This window comes from Mixophyes fleayi, chromosome 12 (genome assembly GCF_038048845.1).
Source record: "Mixophyes fleayi isolate aMixFle1 chromosome 12, aMixFle1.hap1, whole genome shotgun sequence".
NCBI classification, from domain to species: domain Eukaryota; kingdom Metazoa; phylum Chordata; class Amphibia; order Anura; family Limnodynastidae; genus Mixophyes; species Mixophyes fleayi.
Genome location: NC_134413.1, coordinates 25713563 through 25728393, shown reverse-complemented (window position 1 = coordinate 25728393; position 14831 = coordinate 25713563). Strand labels below are relative to the sequence as shown.

At 39.8% G+C, this 14831-nt stretch overlaps 1 protein-coding gene across 1 annotated transcript in view; it reads right to left on the bottom strand.

Moving 5' to 3' along the window:
• TTC6 (tetratricopeptide repeat domain 6) overlaps positions 1-14831 on the bottom strand; it is a 110114-nt gene that overhangs the window by 38140 nt on the left and 57143 nt on the right. Inside the window, exons 20-23 of the mRNA XM_075193637.1 lie at positions 13795-13877; positions 9448-9524; positions 4790-4941; positions 1227-1358 (exon numbers count right to left, since the gene is read on the bottom strand). Coding sequence (XP_075049738.1) covers positions 1227-1358; positions 4790-4941; positions 9448-9524; positions 13795-13877 — 444 coding nt within the window. The remainder of the gene's footprint in view (positions 1-1226; positions 1359-4789; positions 4942-9447; positions 9525-13794; positions 13878-14831) is intronic.

Below are 14831 nucleotides of genomic sequence, written 5' to 3'. Positions count from 1 at the left end.
AACACCTGTCTTCCAGAAGGAGTTATCTCAATGTACAAGTACAATGAATATATGTGATGTGGTCAGGTGTATGACTACTGCCTGAGTAAGCAACTGAAATTTCCCCCTACAACAACAAATGTAAATTATATACGAGTAGTGAACATTTTAAGAGCGACATAACCACTTTGATCATCATTACATCTATTAGCAAAGCACAAAGCACTCATTTAAAGTTTTACATTTGATTGTTCCCCAAAAACCTTTGGAACTGTGGATAATATAAAAAAAAAGTCTACCGTGCTTTACACGGTGCTGAAATAAGTCTGAACTCAAACTTTGTGCATGGATTGCCCATCAATGTATGTAGTACAAAGGAACTTTCACAGGTAAACATTGATACTGTTGCCAAGTTTTCCCTCTGCACTAGTAATATTGCCAATTAACTTACAGTGACGCTCCATATAAATTCTATGATGGCACTTCTGCTCTCCCAACAGGTCACCAGAGTACATACATGGGGCAGTAATTAAGCGGTTAGCTCCATGTGTAGTCTGGATGTAGAGTTAGAAACTCTACCTTCCCCCAACCCATCATTTAAAGTCAGCACTCACTTCAACTAGAAGGAACAATGTCGCACCTTGGCAAGCACTGCATGGGGGTCCAATTTAAAATATGCTGACAGATTTAGAGTTAGGAGTGAGGGGTCATCCAAACTCAACTCTAAATTGTAGTGTTAAATTAAAGATACACAGTCTTTGTATGCTCCACGCCGAATCAGGCAGTATTTTCCATGTATACAAAAAAATATTGCATTTGCACCCCTTCCAGTACAACATGGTTTGTCCAAGTGCGTATCTGCACACTTTAGCTGGATTTGATCCGAACACTAAATTAGTTCTGGATGAGGGTGTGTGAAGGACTGTGTTCACAGGAATGTTGCGTAAACTGATGTGTTTCAAAATCCTGAAAATCGGCTTAGCCTAGTTAGTAAGAAAATGTTCCCAAATCTCCGGCTATGAATGGGTTACATTTTTACAGACTGAAGTTCTTAGTTTTTAACAACTTTTGTTTGCAGAGTTAATGTGTTCCAAAAAAAAACCTCAAGTTCTAAGTGTAATAATGTAAGTGCTATGCTTCACAGTGAATGTGTGACTTATGCAGCTATGTAACCTCAATACTGCCTTATTATAAAAGGAAGAGAGACACAAGCATAAAATATTGAAGTGTTTTTGTAATCCACCCACCTGTAAGAATTTAAACTGTTCCATGTAACATAGTCCCAGTAGGTAGTAAACTTCTGCCTTGTCAGAGTTAGATGACCTCTCATCTGATTGGCTCAATATGTCCAGAGCCTGTCTGAAGCTTTTAGAAGCGTCCTATTAAATAATGAATACAGTATTATGAATCAAACAATAAATGTAAAACTACACTTAATAAAAAATAAGTTACAGGCCCATTTGTCTTATTAATACAGAGCTTGTTCACAAAAATTCTGTGTTAGCTTCTTTGCAGACTAGCTTAATCAATAAAGATCAAGTTGTCTTTATTCATGGCAGGCAGGACTCCGATAACATATTGCAAACAATCTGTGATTAATTACCAAAAACAGATAGTCACTTCTATGTTACCCATTAGATGCTCAGAAAGCATGGGGATGGGGTAAACCACTTGCACCTTTTTGAGGGCTTGCAAACTTTTTGGCTCAGTCTCCACCTTCATTCAGACCACCATATTTCTTTATAAACACCAACCTATTAGGATAGCTTTGTGGGCCATCCTTCTACAGTGTTTGAGATACTTGGAGGGACTAGACATTAGAGTTGCAGGACTCACGTCAACTTGTCACTTAATGTCTCTCACAAATTAATAAATTCTTTTAAAGCGTTTTGGTAGGACAATGGGCTTTTGTGTTCACATATAAGCCACAAGCACTGAACATCTCCTTTTTCCCATTTGGTGAAGTTTTATCTATTTTTGGGCCCAACACAAACTTCTATTATTGGGAATAAACCGGACACTTTAGGCATTATATGTTTCCAACTATACTTCCTCTATAGACCCCCTGTGATTGCATAGCTTAAAATAACTGTCAGTATGAGATAGTTATCATACCATCCCCCGGGGTTTGTAACTGTGCTCAAAACAACATTCGTCACTAGATTGATGTATCTTGTTCACATGTTCCTTATCCAAGTGCCAGCCTGCACTTCACACATTCACAGATGAATGTCTATGCTCTTATCTGGCCACACAAAAGGCCACTTATCTCTGCAACCAGCTAGCACGTACTACACGACTTGATGGTCCATTACTAACTGGTTCTTTGCTAGACTCACAACTGGGATTATTATACTTCAAACGCCCAAATTGTACCTTTTCAGCACATCCTGATAAACCACTCTATCCGCAAATCTGACAGACTGCCATACCTCCAGCTGAGGCATTCAGTAAAAAGCTCCTTTCAAAGGTGTATAAACCAAGTTGCATGGGAGGTGGTTTTGCAACACGAGCTTTCAGAGATGGAGTGGTCATTAATTAGGAGAGAGGTTTTTTATAATTCCCCCTTCACTATACATAAGAGAGCACTCACGATCATGTAGGTGCTACTTGACTGCTGAACAGCTTAGAAAAAAATCCCACCAGCACTGATACACATGGATCTCAGGATTTAGGTATCTTAGTACTTTTTAAAATGATTGAAGCCTTTGCCCAATGACATCCAACTTTTGGTAAGTGGCAGCACGAATACTATCCAAAGCCATGGGTTTAACTAACCATTAGACCAGTAGTTGTTCTTACGGGGGCTCATTGTAAAATAAATTAAGCAGTGTTCATCTCAAAGGGTGAAGCCTCAATTACTATTAACTGACCAATTTAGAGACTTAACTGTAAATTTTAATTTGTTTCAATCTAATTAATGTAATAATTTATTTACACACTGCTTTATGCTTATGTACATATACATAGTGGGAAGGAGAAGGGATCATCTTTATCAATTAAATGCACAGCATCCAGATCCCAAACGGAGTCTACCATAAGAATCCTGGACATCATTGGTCACTTCCCAGGACTAGATACAAGCACTTTCTTATAGATGCAAACTACATTATATATTAAATCATTATATATTACAAGTTAACCCGTGCATGATACTCATGCATTCTAGTCAAGTCAAGCTACTTAGGGTAATAAAAAGGTTCTTGTCATGCATTTGGGCCTAGCCCAGGCCTCCTCAGGGGAAGAGCGTTACTTCCCGACGCAAGCGCCCTTTTTTAACGTGGTTTTGTCCACATGTCACCACCTCCTCATTTTTCTCCATCACCTCATCCTTCATCTTCATCGCCACATCCTTCATCAAGCTACTTAAGGTGTTAAAAACTCCCCACTGTCACCCCCGGCAACCACTCCCAACTGTCACTTCTCCTTCAAGAAATATATAGGTCAGTGTATAACTCTGCCCAACAGGTGGCGCTGCAGTTTGGGTTTTTTTTTTTCCACACACGCCACTAGGATTTATATAGTAGATAATAGTATTTATTATTCACTATAACTGCACCATTTACTATGAATACTCTTTATTTTTATTACTGTCTTGAATGTGGTTTTAATTCAAATAATGTTTTACTCTTTTCTCTCTATACATTTCAATTCTTTCTTGCACTACCAGAGTCTACTGTATATCACACTTTACACAAGTTTCAATGTATTATATCTTGATTGCAACAACTTCACAAACACACACTTCTTTGGTGTCAAGCACCAGACTCTCTCTGCTGTTAAGTTTGCAAATAACTCAGACCGACAACCAGAGGACCAGGCATATAAACAGCAAGGAAATGGGCAGTAGATGATAAGGCTCATTAACAAAAGTATTGATTAACACTACTTTTTTCTTTGCAAAATTGCACCTATATGTCTGCCAAGTGCATTTTAAAAGTGAAAATCCACCTTCCATTCTAACAAAGGGATTCAGCTACATTTGAGGAAGCTCCAAAATGATGGAAATAGTAAAAACATTACATTAAAGTCTAACCTATTCCCACTTTATGACCACACTGTTCATTCATTCCAACTCTTACATTCTTCTCCTAAATGAAGCTTGGTTTAGTCTCACGTCTGCCTTAAATGAACCATCAGGACTGCCCTTATTACATCTCGCGCATTTGTATGTTTGATGGTTTTTATTACACCTAGAAATGCACTTTTCTGCAACAGTGCAAATGGAAAGTACAAAACGTGTTACATCAAATGTATGTGACTACATCATTATAATCAGGTAGAAAAGTCTGGTCTTTTTACAGGGAAGAAATATACTGTGTGCCCACCTACAAAACTGTCAATACCTCCTTAAATGCTCCTTCTCCAACCTAACCAGCTCAGTTAATTAACTCAGTCTAGCAAACCGCAATATAGTTTATCAACTTTTCACACTTGCGTTTAATTCATACAGAACATAGCACATCTAGATCCTCGGGGTCATCGGAAGCCTTGGGGGGACCATGGGTGGTAACCGCTTCCCCCAGGCGTTCTGCAGAGGAGTGGCATCCTCTGCTCCTCAGACCAGGAGTTAAGGGCTTGGCTGTGACATCATAAGAAAGCGCTCACTGTCTTTCCTTCATGCTAGCGGCCAGCCCTCCATGTGGGATAGTTTCACAGATGTAAAATGGCAAAACAGCTGGAATTATGTACATAGAACTAATGACAAATGCTATTATATTGCTACAATAGGAAAAGCATTTTTTATTTAAGATAGACATCTTTTTTGGATTTTCATACATTAACTGTGCCCAGTCATACCACATCTCACCTTGTTTTTCTTTGCCTTCATTTGAATTTTTCCTAAGAGGATCATCAAGGCTGGTAGAGGTTTTACCTCAATGGCAGAAACCAAACATTCAATTGCACTGTTGTATTGCTGGTGAAAGGACTGGACCAAGGCCTGCTGCACTGGTGAGGAACCTGGTGAGTATATAACCTATGTTACCACCTTGTGTTTATGCATGGTTTGGGAATGTATAAAACGAACTTTCTTTGATTCGTTCTTTGGCCTGTCCTCTATGACCTTCCTCGCCCACACATACAATCTGCGATTAACCAGGAGTTATGTTCCTCCTGTATCTCATGACATTATGAGGACATAGGTCTTGCTCTTTCTATTATAAACATTTTGCATTCCCAGACATTTTATAAATAATTTGGGACACGTCTCATTTTTGCCATTATTTGAAAAATGTGGCTGAAGTTGTGATGCTACAGAAAATGCTGCAATTATACTTAATAAACACACATAATGCAAAATACATACATGAGCTTGACTTTATATGTTTTTCAAGGCAGCTGTTAAATCTGTGTGTTCTGAGCAAGAGAACGTTTGTTGTGTGGAGCTGAAGGTAACAGGCACATTTTTATATATTTATGTGTTACATAGTTTCCCTTCTTATCCATCATGGATTGCTATAGCAAATATTGGATTGTCATATGTCAATTCCAAATGTGTAGCCCTGCATGCAGGTAGCATGAGCTGCATAGAGTGTTGCTGTGGTGATACATACAGGGCATAGAGATAGAGAGACACAAGCATTTTGTACTCAAGGAGATGCGGACTACATAATGACTCAACTAAATCCCTAATACTCTTTAGTTTGATTATAGACTGTGTTCTAATCAAATGCTGACACCAAGGGGTATATTTACTAAACTGCGGGTTTGAAAAAGTGGCGATGTTGCCGATAGCAACCAATCAGATTCTGTCATTTTGGAGAATGTACTAAATAAATGATAAATGTACTATAAAATTATAACTAGACTCTAATTGGTTGCTATAGGCAACATCTCCACTTTTTCAAACCCACAGTTTAGTAAATATACCCCGAAATGTGGAAATCATACACTTGTAAAAAAGTGTGTTATTTTACTTTATGTACTGGCAAATTATTTTCTCTGAGGACCATAATGTCAACACCTTGACCTCTGGGAACTACGATGATACATGGATATAAGCTTAACGCTGACGCCTAACTCTTGGCACTACAGGAAGTAACCTTTAGATTTGCAAAGCGAAGCCAAAAATTGGAGAAAAGACTACAGGGACAAAAAATGTAAAAAGGATGGCTAGAAAAAGGGTGGGTTTTATCCAGGAACGGCGCTCCCATTAGACAACCTTAGGCAGTTGCCTAGGGCGCCGGGATTTGCAGGGCGCCGCTGCCTCTGATCTAGTCAGCGGAGAGAAGTGGGAGAGAGGTGCAGCGGCAGCCGGGTGCCGCCGCTGTTTCTTCACAGTGTGAGGGTGAAGGGGCACAGTGTGAGGGTGAAGGGGCACAGTGTGAGCTTGAAGGGGCACAGTGTGAAGGTGAAGGGGCACAGTGTGAGGGTGAAGGGGCACAGTGTGAGGGTGAAGGGGCACAGTGTAATGGTGAAGGGGCACAGTGTGAGCGTGAAGGGGAACAGTGTGAGGGTGAAGGGGCACAGTGTGAGCTTGAAGGGGCACAGTGTGAGGGTGAAGGGGCACAGTGTGAGGGTGAAGGGGCACAGTGTGAGGGTGAAGGGGCACAGTGTGAGGGTGAAGGGGCACAGTGTGAAGGTGAAGGGGCACAGTGTGAGGGTGAAGGGGCACAGTGTGAGGGTGAAGGGGCACAGTGTGAGGGTGAAGGGGCACAGTGTAATGGTGAAGGGGCACAGTGTGAGCGTGAAGGGGAACAGTGTGAGGGTGAAGGGGCACAGTGTGAGCTTGAAGGGGCACAGTGTGAGGGTAAAGGGGCACAGTATGAGCGTGAAGGGGAACAGTGTGAGGGTGAAGGGGCACAGTGTGAGCGTGAAGGGGAACAGTGTGAGGGTGAAGAGGCACAGTGTGAGGGTGAAGAGGCACAGTGTGAGGGTGAAGAGGCACAGTGTGAGGGTGAAGGGGCACAGTGTGAGGGTGAAGGAGCACAGTGTGAAGGTGAAGGAGCACAGTGTGAAGGTGAAGGGGCACAGTGTGAGGGTGAAGGGGCACAGTGTGAGGGTGAAGGAGCACAGTGTGAGGGTGAAGGGGCACAGTGTAATGGTGAAGGGGCAGTGTGATGATTTCTGTACAAATTGTTGTTTTATTTTGACTGATCTTATTCCTCTAAATAATAGCTGTATATTCTTTGACAGAAATATAATTGAAAAAAAATATATAAAAATATAATTTTCCCTTGGATTTATGTGTATTATTTTTTAAAACAACTTAATAAGTATTTCTGTCCTGACCTAAATATTACTTATTATAATAATACATTATTTTGACCCAACTACTTATAAAACAGGACTGCTCGGTAATGATTTTGGAGGGGTGCCTTGAAAAAATTATGGAGACCCTAAGGTGCCGCAAACTGAACAAGGTTGGGAAGCACTGCAGTAGGCACATTATCTGTGATGTTCACAGAATGTGAATTATATTCTGAGACTGTCACTGAAGGAATAAGGGAAGTCGCTTACTGTGAACAAAAATTGGCAGTTCAGAAACAGGTGACAGGACATTTCATGCATCCAGTTCCTTGCCAGCACAATTTAATTCTGAAACATTAAAATGGGACACCCATGTGACCTGACATTTGCTCAGTACTTAAAAAACAATCCAATGCTTCTTTCTGCGTGGCGATGAAGACAACGATAATGAGTTATTACCATTAACTCTACTAATCTGATTGCATCATGAATGTCAATTCTAAGAATATGACAGTTCAATGCTATACATTTACAGCTGGAAATGTCATGACTGATCTGGGAAACCAGCATGCATGGTAGCCTGGAGGGGTGTAGTAATTGCCCCAAAAATGGTAGTTAGGTATGTTACCAATGCTTTTTAATTATTGGGTGTTTTCTAGGGAAATAGATTAGAAAAAACAAGCCAACTAAATACATTTAAATGATGTGTATAAGCATTAAAACCCTCATGGTCTCTGGCTACAGAAGTTTGTATTTAATGACCTGTGCAGGAGAATAAGCTAGGGAGACCTGCTGACACTGAGGTGATAGATCTCAGCTTCCCAAACATTACCAATGGATCACACCGTGTTCTATAATCTTCCAGAAAACTCTTGACTCTGCAGGATTCAAGCACTATTTAAATGGGATGTGAAAACACTTACAAAATAATCACAAAATAACTTCAAAGTATATTTTGGTTGACCTATTTTAGGGCATGCTCACTGGGGTAAGTTTGGGTTAACTTTGAGTTAAGTTTGCGTATGGTGGCTGTTACTTACATAGGTCTCATGTAATGCATGTGCTGTCCTCACTTTGACTATAGATGAACAGGTCTACAGCACACCAGGTAAACAGACTTTTCGGTAAACCATAAAAGTGCTATGGTTGATGCAAAGCGTGGAGTTCTCATGACAAATGGCTGTGAGAATGGGTCCTTAAAACCCTTGGAAACCAGTAAGAACGAAATCTGTGTCTGATTTGTTTCTAATATCAAATCTGAGAGTAAAATCCAAAAATGGTAGAAACTTCCATCTAATAGTTATCCAGTTAGACGGCACATCCAGTGGTTTGGAATATTTATCCATGAAGTTGTCCCCTCTAATAATGACAAAGTGAGCAATATGACTTCTCTTGTTCTGAATGAATTTCTCAGTAACGGAAGACTAGCTGAAGTTGTGTTTCAATTATTATTATTATTATCACCATTTATTTATATAGCGCCACTAATTCCGCAGCGCTGTACAGAGGACTCACTCACATAAGACCCTGCCCCATTGGGGCTTACAGTTTAAATTCCCTAACACACACACACACACACACACACACACACACACACACACACACACACACACAGACTAGGGTCAATTTGTTAGCAGCAAATTAACCTACCAGTATGTTTTTGAAGTGTGGGAAGAAACCAGAGCACCTGGAGGAAACCCCCGCAAACATGGGGAGAACATACAAACTCCATACAGATAAGGCCATGGTACGGGAATTGAAGTCACAACCCCAGTGCTCTGTTCATGTTGTATGTGTATATTAAAATATGGAAATTGTATTCACATTTTGGGAACTACGGCATTCTATAGAAAGAATAAGTAGTATGCAATAATTTAGTCCACAATCCATATTCATTCTTAAAATTTGCAATCACAACAACAGGCAATGGAAGGCTTCTCACAGTTCTGCTAAAAATGTGTTTAATGGAGAGGGCAAGGTTACTGAGCAATAAGTGCCAGGGCCTTACATGACTGCTATCAAGTTCACCTTTACTGGGCACAATCATACCTTGTTGCCTTCCTATCTGCTCCGTGATACCATATGCTATTCTGCTCCTTTTATATTTCTCCACTGTGGTGCCATATTTGATGTATTAAATAAGAGGTATAAGGGATTGGCTGGGAAACATAATATGCCCCTCTATGGATGTTTGCTGCAGTACCAATTATGTAATGTAATAACCAACACATACATCATTAGACTGCTGTAGACACTATATAGGATACTGCTCCATACCTTCAGTCATCTTGGCTGCGTGGTGAATACAGAAGCTGGCAAGGTCATATCTCTTCATCTCATACAGATACTGCCCCCTGCAGGAGACAGACAATATATTCACTAATGGTCAACATGACCTTTTATCTGCTAATGATGAGCATTATAATGAAATGTGACCTTCATGAACTGATTATGTTGGCTGTACCCTGTGGCTCTCATTAAAAGAAAACATATATGGGGAACAGATTATTGTTTTTTATGTGATACAGTGAAAAAATTGTTTATGTAGATAGAGTTTACATTTGAGCCACATTCCTAACAAAGCATATCCGTCCTGGCACAATTTCCTTGTGCTTTAAAAAAATAATCAACTTCCTAATTCATTATGGATGCGTAAGTTAATGCCGTATGTCCCTGGAAACATTTACGAAAAAACTGAGGCAGGAGAAAGAGTTTCTTTAACTGCAGCAACAATTCAGATGCTTGCTTTATTTTTTCTCAACTATATTAATAAAACGATATACGATAAAAATGACAATTAGAATCTGCTTGGTTGCTGGGGGATACAGAATGTTTTCATGAATGTCCTATTTGTTTAACAACAAAACCTTAATATTAAAGCATAACTAAAATAAGAGCCAGACTGATGTTGCCAAAGGTGTTTTAGTTGGGGGTTACAGTTTTGGGGATGTTTAACTATAGGCTAAAGCAGGAGATATCGTATTTATCTCCTGCTATATCCAAACTAACGCCCAGTACCAGCATCCATATAGTTTTTTATGGGGACTGTGAACTGCAGTCAATTTACCAAGCTCCAAAAAGCTTAGGTTTTCGGAGGATGTAGTCAGTTGCTAACGGCCATATGAAAATGGTGCTAACAGTTGAAGTCTATCGGCACTGTACCGCATATGCCAGTACAGTGTGCACTGTGATTGGTGCATGCACAGTTATCTCAGCCAGGGGACAGAATGAGAAAACGTTTGTATTCTCATCGGAAAGGTCTTCGCTGGAGCAGCTTCTTATCAGACGGGCTGAAAATGCATCTCTCATCACTCTGATCATCGGCAATAAAGAGATGCTACTTTAAAATGAGCTCCTACATGAATAGGCCCCGAATGTAGTGTCACACGAACATTTATTACACAGAGGGAGGGACACAGTTTTAAAGCTAATGTTTCTCACGATGGATATGTGTATTAATCATGCAGAGGCCAGGTCTTAAAAGAGGTGGGCGTGACTTGATGATGCAAACGCATCACATTGCGTGTTGGTGAGAGCCCTGCTGGGAGCTTGTCACCTCTCTCCTATGAGTCCTGGAGGTCGCCCTAAAATCAGATTGTATTACTACATCCACAATGCAATTAAGATTTTACTCGGTCTTTACTATTAATGTTAGGGATATATTTACTAAACTGCAGGTTTTAAAAAGTGGAGATGTTGCCTATAGCAATCAATCAGATTCTAGCTGTCATTTTGTAGAAAACAATAGATAAATGACAGCTAGAATCTGATTGGTTGCTATAGGCAACATCTCCACTTTTTCAAACCCGCAGTTTAGTAAATCTAGCCCTTAGACTTCTTGAGAGAACAGGTAATTCTCCTGCTAGGCTTCAAGGTGAGGATCTGCAAACGGCATAAACAAATCACAGGCACCTCAGCGAACAGCAATTAGCGTCACTGTTAACACTTCCCAAATTGGATCACACGTATGGCATCATGAAGTCTCTCTCTTCTTTCCAAACCCGCCCTCTGTATCTGCTGGAGGGCAGGCATGAAAAGTAGGCGATTATGGCTTAAATACATATTTTTCGATTTTGATCGTAATTTAACATTTCAAAACATATTGGACTGTCTAAAAAGTACATTAAGGGTTATTTCTAAGCTGTAGGTGCAGTGGAAGAGCCCCCAAGCACCACTGATGTCATGAGAGAGCATTTGTGGACTATGCACTCGGTTTTAAAGAACTGCCCATGGAGTTTCTCTGCATAAAGTAATCTAGTAGAGGTCAATTGCCACAGTACTTAAATAGCAGAAAGGGATGGGCCCCTCCATAATTCTGCTAGGACCCAGCAGCGTCTACTTACTTCCCTGATCACATACACATTGGAAACTTATGAGCTTGTTCAATGGGAGAGTGGATCTGTGTATGTGCAGACCCAAACCGCACAATTGTGAATATATAGCTACGTTCATGACCTATATGGTGTCTAAATTAAAGATCATAACCTCAGCTGCCTTAAAATGAGAAAACAAAAATGTACAGTAGAAACATTTAACAAAACAATGCTGATACATGCAAAATAATGTCATAGTCTTGCAAATGATGGCAAATTACCCAAAAATAATATATTTATATTTTACTGATTACTCCCATTCAATAACAATTTTTGGGGTACTTTATATAAAGTTCATAAACACATAATAAATAACAGCAATGAAGGGGAATGAATATGGTGGCTGACATTGTATTTAACACAGGAATCTCCGCACTGGATAACCTTAATGACCAAGTTCTATTCATGCCGGTTAGTTTACAGCAGTGAAGAATTTACTACTACTCTCTCCAGTTCCCTGGTGAACTTCAGAAAGCAAATTCTAACCACAATATGTTATAGAATATAACGTTTATATAAACAGGGTCCTTATTACCATTATATAACCTAATTATTTTGACAGTATTTTGAGTTGCAGTCCCTGTGCTTGGAGAGGATGATCAGAGGCATTCAGTACAGTAAGGGGGTGCAGACACAAGATAAGTTCGCCCCTTTGAGAAGTGTCTTATTTTAAGTTACATGTAATGTATCTTTGAAACATATTTCGTACCGCAGGTGCAAACTCTGTGCCTACACAAGACGGGTGCAGTTTTCAAACAGATGATGATTGCTATATATTTCATCTGGACACATCTATGTGCTAATTAATGTTGCATGTATCTTAGGATGTGTGCAACATAAAATACAAACAAGGAGATATAACTGCGCTGCTGTATATTTGCACAAATACAAACAGATGACTATTACATTTAACTCTAAATCCACCCATCGTGTTCAAACTGGATTGCCTGAGTTTCCTATGATCTATAACAGTTGTTCTCAAACTGTGCGCCGCAGCGATCTCCCAGGGGTGCCGCGGCCAGGGCCGGTGGTAAACAAGGCAGGCAAATACTTGGTAATTATTTTGGCTTATGGGTGCCTTGAAAAAATAATGGAGACTCTAAGGGTGCCTCAAACCGACAAAGTTTGGGATCCACTGATCTATGAACCTACTTGAAATTCAAATAGTAACCAATGGACATAAATAACAGTCCTCAGTCACCACCTAGTGGTGATTTAACATAACTGCAGACAAAGAAGTAAAACTTTTGCATCGCCTCCTTATCCTAAAAGCAGTAACATTTTATGAAAATCAGAATTATGACGACTAGTCGTAGGTCTCTATGCTGGGACGAAAGATTCATGCTGGGACTTATAGTTCTATCAAAGTCAGAGAGCCACAGGTCACCTCTGATGCAGCTTTTAAAAATTGTTTATGTAATTTTATACAGGCTCATTGGCACACATAACAATTATGTATTAAAATGCAGCAAAATATGCATACAAAAGAAAAATTACAAAAGTATTCAATTATAAAAGTATGTGTCTGCTTATTTTGACAGTATTGCCTTTTACTATATATTATTTCTAATGGCAGCTATGACTGTTGGGCAGCACAGTGACTTAGTGGTTAGCACTTCTACCTTGCAGCACTGGAGTCATGAGTTCAATTCCTGACCATGGCCTTATCTGTGTGGAGTTTGTATGTTCTCCCTGTGTTTGCGTGGGTTTCCTCCGAGTGCTCCGGTTTCCTCCCACACTCCAAAAACATACTAGTAGGTTAATTGGCTGCTATCAAATTGAACCTAGTCTCCGTCTGTCTCTGTGTGTTAGGGAATTTAGACTGTAAGCCCCAATGGGACAGGGACTGATGTGAGTGAGTTCTCTGTACAGCGCTGAGGAATTAGTGGCGCTATATAAATAAATGATGATGATAATGATGACTGTTTGTACATACACGGAAAAAAGTTATCGCTCAGTACAGCTGTCATATCTTCAAGATAACTTTGCCACCGGGGGAAGGGGGATGTCCAATTGGTGTTTATACGTGCTATCTTATTAACCTTTGACAAGCTAATGCTGTGGTAGGCTCCAATTCTGCTCATCTTAGAAAAAAAATAAATAAATATAGACAGATTTCCTGGGAAGATTTAAATCTCTCCATATGTTTTACTGAGCATAAATAGAAACGAGTATGGTATATGTTTTTATTGCTGCATCTATTTCTATATAAAACTACATTGCTACCTACATTCATTTTCATGGTACTTACCGAATTATATAAGGTTCAGTGGAGTCAGGGCACAGATGTATGGCTCGTGTTATATCCTTCAAGGCACTGTGTAAATCTTTCATCTGCGGGTTGTGAAACAGACATATCTTATCCATGCAGTATCTGATCTCAATCTTTTATTTTGAAGCAGAAGATACTGGATTAGTGAGTGACACATGACAGTATTTAATAAAGAAAGGTATCACTATATTATGTATGGTGTACATATTTTAATCACCTTTTATGTGGCTTAGTGGTTAGCACTTCTGCCTCACAGCGCTGGGGTCATGAGTTCAATTCCTGACCATGGCCTTATCTGTGAGAAGTTTGTATGTTCTCCCTGTGTTTGCGTGGGTTTCCTCCGGGTGCTCCGGTTTCCTCCCACACTCCAAAAACATACTAGTAGGTTAATTGGCTGCTAGCAAAATTGACCGTAGTCTCTCTCTGTCTTTGTATGTGTGTGTATATTAGGGAATTTAGATTGTAAGCCCCAATGGGGCAGGGACTGATTTGAGTGAGTTCTCTGTACAGCGCTGTGGTATTAGTGGCGCTATATAAATAACTGATGATGATGATACGTCCTGCTTAGATGCTCAAAATGATCAATCTCAGTCATACTGATCTGTGCATTTGTCTATTAAATGTCATGCATGCAACAGGTCATTTATACTTCATTAAACTTGAATTTAGGAGAAGGTTTTCATTTAATGAAGGGGATGGTCCTAAAATGCTAGGAAACAGGACTTTTAAGTGATTTTTTTTTTTACATTTCTACCTTGTGCATTTTGATGCGCACTCTAAAACTTTCAAAAGTAGTTACATCCGTGTTTTACAGCTGCAGACCCTAAAATTGGAATGTGCATATACAATTATAAATGCACTTGATGACCAAACAGGCATATGTGTGCATAAAAAAAGTTCTATGCTCTCCATACCTGTCCCTTATTGTTTTTTAATAATGTCACCGTCTGATACTGAGACATGCTGGTATATGGGGCAGCAGGGTGGATTAGTCTGTCTCACAGAACTGGGGTCAT